The sequence below is a fragment of the Trichomycterus rosablanca genome, chromosome 2 (genome assembly GCF_030014385.1).
Source record: "Trichomycterus rosablanca isolate fTriRos1 chromosome 2, fTriRos1.hap1, whole genome shotgun sequence".
NCBI lineage: Eukaryota > Metazoa > Chordata > Actinopteri > Siluriformes > Trichomycteridae > Trichomycterus > Trichomycterus rosablanca.
This window is the reverse complement of record NC_085989.1, coordinates 45,416,101-45,422,825: the sequence shown is the minus strand read 5'-3', so window position 1 is coordinate 45,422,825 and position 6,725 is coordinate 45,416,101. Positions and strand designations below refer to the sequence as shown.

General features: G+C 37.1%; 1 protein-coding gene across 1 annotated transcript in view; it reads right to left on the bottom strand.

Annotated features, from left to right (window-relative positions):
• Window positions 1-413: 413 nt before the first annotated feature.
• LOC134334362 (protein Hook homolog 2-like) overlaps window positions 414-6,725 on the bottom strand; it is a 40,235-nt gene continuing 33,923 nt past the window's right edge. The window contains exons 21-23 of the mRNA XM_063016634.1: window positions 5,730-5,837; window positions 5,258-5,329; window positions 414-4,190 (exon numbers count right to left, since the gene is read on the bottom strand). Of these exons, the coding sequence (XP_062872704.1) occupies window positions 4,059-4,190; window positions 5,258-5,329; window positions 5,730-5,837 (312 nt within the window). The 3' untranslated portion in view covers window positions 414-4,058. The remainder of the gene's footprint in view (window positions 4,191-5,257; window positions 5,330-5,729; window positions 5,838-6,725) is intronic.

Below are 6,725 nucleotides of genomic sequence, written 5' to 3'. Positions count from 1 at the left end.
TATATATATATATATATATATATATATATATATATATATATATATATATATATATATATATATATACGTGTATATATATAATAAATTATTTTCCACCATAATTTACAAATAAATTCTTTAAAAATCCTACAATGTGATTTCCTGGATTTTTTTTCCTCATTTTGTCTCTCATAGTTGAAGTGTACCTATGATGAAAATTACAGACCTCTCTCATATTTCTAAGTAGGAGAACTTGCACAATCAGTGGCTGACTAAATACTTTTTGGCCCCACACGTAACTAATGTTGCTGACTTTTGTTGTCCACAAGTCATTTTCTGCACGTCACGAGTCATTTCAAACGTCAGAGTCGAGTCTGAAGTCGCTGTGTGCCCCCATATCTGCATTGTACAGGGAAAAACACAACAAAAACATGTTTTCTGGAACCATTCATCCATGAGATTTTTATTGCAAGGTGCAAAACAGTGTAAAACTCACTTTACCCAAAACAAAATAAAAACACACGAGATATACAGAAATAATCACCAAATCACATAAAACATAAAATCACTCCAGTGTCTTGTGAGAGTTCAAATTACATCACAAACCTTCAGTACCTTCATTCATTATTAGTGCTCAGTAGTGTAGTAGTATTTCCAAACAAGTGTCATCTTAACACACACACCCATATATAAAGAATTTCAGACAAAAATAATTGCTGAAATGTTGCAGGTTGTAGTCATGTTCAAACGCTCCAGATTTTATTTTTTTTACGGAACCAGAAAATGAAAAAAAATCGTGTTCCGTCGATCAGAATTATCAACATATACGTATATAACATAGAAAATACATTCACAGCTAAAGAATAAAAAGAAAGAAGAAAAAAGGACACTCATCTTTAAAACAAATTGCAGCAACACGCTCAGCATAAAGCTACACTCCCAGTACCAGAATGCCCTCGACCAGGGTTGGTACACATCTCATGTAATTCATGGGCTCATTATTAATTATTAAGCCCCCCAATAACCATAACTGAGCTTGTTGGACGAGGAAAACATGAAGCTCTCCAGTAACAGAAGATCTTTAGGTCCAGACTGAAGTTGAGAATCATGTCTTAGGTAATCCAGAACAACCTGGGACCTAAAACGTAATCTGGCTTCAGTGTGAAAGACTCTAGCTTCGTCTCAAACCCACAGACTCTTCTAAGCATTGTTTGTCTTTACATGATGACGAACTTAAAATGTGGCTCCCATCACACACCATGGAACTTGATTATGAACGGACTACTGACAGCCGCACAAGTCTGTCCAGTACTTTTGTATCGGGTCATAGTATGTGATTTGAGACACAGCCTACAGACATTATAGAACAAATAGATACAAATATATAGACACTATATAGACAAAAGAATTAGTGCACACCTATATATTAAATTAATGTGTTTGTCAGGTGTAATAAATCAGTTATATAAAGGAAATGATATGCCTAACTTTGCATCATCAGTTTAGGGAAGGCTCATTCCAGTTCCAGCATGACTGTACCCCTGTGCACAAAGCAGCTTTATAAAGACATGAAGAAAAACTCAGTTTAAAGAAACTCCAGTGTCTTACACAGAGTCCTGACCTCAGCCCCACTCAACAGCTCTGGAATGAACTGGAACATCAACTGAGGCTTTCTTGACCAACATCAGTGCCCAGTCATACAAATCAGATCTTTTAACTAAATGGGCACAAATTCCCACAGACTTCAAAGTCTTGTAAGAAGACTCTCAGAATAATGGCTGTTGTTCTAGCTGTAAAGATCACACAGTGGTCAATTCATTTTAATACGTTTGTTTTTAAAATAGGACGCCCAATAACACAATGGCTAAATCCTTTTGTGCAAACCGGTGAGTGTACAGTGAACATCACAAGCGAAGAGTCCACTCAGCTGATGCCAATTTAGCAATTTGTTCGACAGCAATTAACGGAAATAAGACACGCCCCACATCTAAAGCATCCATAGCTTCCTGTTTGAACTTTTGGAAGCATATCCCACAATACCTGAAGGCACACATACTGTCCTTCTTCATGAAAATGTATTTCTCACAATATTTAGTTTTTCAAACAAGCATAAAGATAAAAACCTTTAATATTTAATCAGCTACATTATGCAGCGAAGAATCACCCAAAAGTACGGACGACACCCGACGCAGAGTATTGACCCAACTGATCATCATTATACTTCACACTCCTAAGTGTGGGGCTCACTAATCCTAAATGTGACTTTAGTACCAAAGTATCAGAGTAGAACAATTTGTAGTGACGACCAGTTACAAAATCATTTTTAAATCATTTTAAATCATAAAATCATTCATTACTGGACCATGAAGCATATATAATTTTGTCTATTTTAAGCTCTCAGTCATGAGACTAACTAAATAGACTGCTAATCACATACTATACTTTAAAAAAAGGTACATGGTCTTTAAACCACAATTGTTTTTGGCGTTTATGCTGGTTTTAGCTTCTAAAGACGATCATAACAAATGAAGGACGTCCTTCATCATGACACCACTTAGTTTGATATATATTGTGTGATATACCAACTGCAATGTCTAGTAATATAAACACAATATGCAAGGTTTCTGCATCTATATTTGCATACGAACAACTTTCACTGATCGCCCGATACTGTTGTACTGGAAAAAGTGGACCGAAGGCACCCATGTTGATTAAGTATCGGAAAGCCTTCTTTAAATTGCCTCCAGGTCACCATTTCCAGATATACGATACCAGGTGTTTAGCTCCTTAAATTGGGGAAAGATCTACGCGGTAAGCCAAATTAATGGTTCAGTAACAAATCTGATACCACCAATGAATGGTTTATCCATATTTCAGGTCACTTGAGCAACTAGACATTTGCAAATTTAGGGATGATTTTATGCACTACACTGGATACAACAAAAAAGACTTTCATACATCAAGTAGTGCACTAAGTAGCCAACATGAACTTTTAGGAAACATCCTTCCGACTACATTTGTTAGCCGAAGTTCCACATTGCTACATCGGTTCAGATTTCTGGTGTGTACATTTTGTTTTCATCAAAGCAGATGAGTATCAGTCCAGGCTAAATGTAAGGTAAAGCTTTGGGACTAACGGTACAATTACAATGCTCGGCCTTTTATATCTCAGACAATATTTCTAGTCTAATATCATATCCACACAACTCAGACCGTGCAAGCAGACACACATAACCTGGCAAATAAAAAAAGCTTACCAGTATTAGAGTTCAAAGCTCTGGTATGATCATCTAAAAAAGTTCACCTATATGTAGGTGCTTTCCTACAAAGTAAGAAAACACTTTCACAGTGTAGCAGCAAGCTCAATTTAATCTACAGTGAATTATATACTACTATATTTATGTTTATACTTTAGCTAAGGTGCTACAACATGACTGGACTTTTGTTCAAGCCTTTGAAAGCCTTTTGTTCAACACTAGCTACAACTACAAACAGCACAAAAATCAAATACATAAAAGAACAAAAACTTAAAATGATACACAGTGAAAAATAAGGAAAAACATGCTTTCAATAAAATAAAACCAAGATAAAAAAACACAAATATATGCATATTATTAGTGTCATCAGTCGATTAAGTGAGCAACGTAGTAAAAGAATGAGAGAAAAAAACACTCACACCAAAAAGAAGTAGAAAGCAAAAGAGAAAGAAAATTAAATGTAAAAAATCGATTAAAATGTCTAATCCAGTTTAATCCCTGATTCCCGACTTGTTAGTTGTTGTTAGTGCACCGGTAAGAGTGATTTAAAAATGATTTAAATAGACCTTAATAAAAATTACTCTCACAAAAAGGAGGTGTAAAAGCAAAGCAATAAAGAAAAAGCTTCCCTGTTTGGGGTTTCCTCTCTGGAGAAGAGAAGGTAGAAGAGGTGCACCATGTCCTTCACAAGAAATAAAGGTGCATCTCAGCATTCAGCCATCAGCATGAAGGTGCTGTCTGTGGGGGGCAGCAGAGTCTCACAGCAGAACAGTTAGTGATGGATGTAAGGAAGAAGTCACAGTGTATGTGCTAGTGTATTTGTTATCTGGGCTGTAGGCGAGTGCTCAGGCCTCTCCGTGCCTGTGTGAACTGCCTCTGCTGGGCTAAGAAGGACTGAGCCTGACCAGGGACACTGGAGCGCTCATTCACCACCTTCTGATGGAGAGCCATTCCCTATATATATATATATATATATATAGATAGATAGATAGATAGATAGATAGATAGAGAGAGAGAGAGAGAGAGAGATAGAGAGAGAGGGGATGTCAGGGTTAATAAATTATATTTATCATACATTAGTAGCTCAGCAAATCTGCACTGCATAAAAGCAATGGTGCAGTTACAATGCAACAGATTAGTGCTGCATTAATAGTGCAATCATGATGGAACAAATCAGCACTGCATTAATGCAACGATGCAGTTATGATGCAACAGATCACTGCATTAAAGCAACAGTGCAGTTATGATGCATTAATGCAGTGCTGATCTGTTCCATTGTAATTGCACTGTTGCATTAATGCAGTGATCTGTTGCAACAGTACAGTTATGATGCAACAGATCTCTGCATTAATGCAACAGTGCAATTATGATGGAACAGATCAGCACTGCATTAATGCAATTGTGCAGTTACAATGCAACAGATCACTGCATTAATGCAACAGTGCAATTACAATGCAACAGATCACTGCATTAATGCAACAGTGCAATTATGATGCAACAGATCACTGCATTAATGCAACAGTGCAATTATGATGCAACAGATCAGCGCTGTATTAATGTAACGGTGCAGTTATGATGGAACAGATCAGCACTGCATTAATGCAATTGTGCAATTACAATGCAACAGATCACTGCATTAATGCAACAGTGCAATTATGATGCAACAGATCAGCGCTGTATTAATGTAACGGTGCAGTTATGATGGAACAGATCAGCACTGCATTAATGCAATTGTGCAGTTATGATGCAACAGATCACTGCATTAATGTAACAGTGCAACTACGATGCAACAGATCACTGCATTAAAGCAACAGTGCAGTTATGATGCATTAATGCAGTGCTGATCTGTTCCATTGTAATTGCACTGTTGCATTAATGCAGTGATCTGTTGCAACAGTAGTTATGATGCAACAGATCACTGCATTAATGCAACAGTGCAATTACAATGCAACAGATCACTGCATTAATGCAACAGTGCAGTTATGATGCTTTGAAGTAAATATATGAGAGAGGATTCTCACCATGTTGTACCAGGCGCTGATGACCAGTTTCTCCTCTTGATCATGTCTTGACCGACTCTTCTCAAAGTTATGCTACACACACACACACACACACACACACACACACACACAGAGAGAGAGAGAGAGAGTAAAGCTTTTACATGTAAAACTAAAGTGTGAGAATGTGTTATCCAACAGTGTCCATGAACAACTGCACCAAGCATTAAATAAGAGACTGGGTGGTTAGCAGTAGCCTCTGTTTTTTTTTTTTTTTTTTTTTTTTTTTTTAAGAGGAGTTTACCCAGGGGCAAGGGGCAAGGTGTAACCCCCCACCCACCCTTTCCCATCCAAAAAATGAAAACACACAGAGAAAGTAGAATGGGTGACACATAGCAACATCCTGAGTATGGATTCTTCCTAGGGTCACTCTCAGTAAAAACTTTGTAACTGTAGTAATATTGGAGAAGAACGACTTTCCCCTCATGTTTCTCACCTCCAGATGCTGGATTTTTCTGTCCCTCTCTGTTAACTGGTTTTTCAGAGCCTGAACCTCAGTGGGGACGGGATTGGGCTTCTGCTTGGGGTCCAGAGTCTTGATCACCTACAAAAAACACACCAAACATAATACTTCACAATGGTTATATTCATGACAGGAAGGGAAGGTAATTTTTGTATCAGTCTATAATCTAGATATCTAGTCTATATATCGGTCAATGTGGTTTTGGTATTTTGCTTTTTTAGATGTGTTCTTTCAGATAGTTCTTCTCCAGAAACTGAGGATTGTTCTATTTTGGCTTGGTTTTCTCATATTCTTAGGTATTGTCGAGTCAAGTCAGATTTATTTGTATAGTTTTTTACAACAGACATTGTCTCGAAGAAAATTTACAGAATCCAGGACCAACAGACCAAACCCCCCTGCTAAACAAGACAAGGGCGACAGTGGAAAGAAAAAACTTATAATACAGGAAGAAACCTTGAGAGGAACCAGACTCAGCAGGGACCTTTATCATCCCTGGGTGGCCTGGAGAATAATGTCAATAAATAGGATTTACACAAACCATACATACACAAAATTAATGTAAACTACAAGTTATAACTAGCTATAGATTGTCAATCATGTAAGTATTTAGGGAATTCAGTCAGTATATGTTTGATAATGTATGAATGCATGAAATGTATTTATTTGGATTTTAATGCCATGTTTAACATGTACAGTGTATCACAAAAGTGAGTACACCCCTCACATTTCTGCAGATATTTAAGTATATCTTTTCATGGGACAACACTGACAAAATGACACTTTGACACAATGAAAAGTAGTCTGTGTGCAGCTTATATAACAGTGTAAATTTATTCTTCCCTCAAAATAACTCAATATACAGCCATTAATGTCTAAACCACCGGCAACAAAAGTGAGTACACCCCTAAGAGACTACACCCCTAAATGTCCAAATTGAGCACTGCTTGTCATTTTCCCTCCAAAATGTAA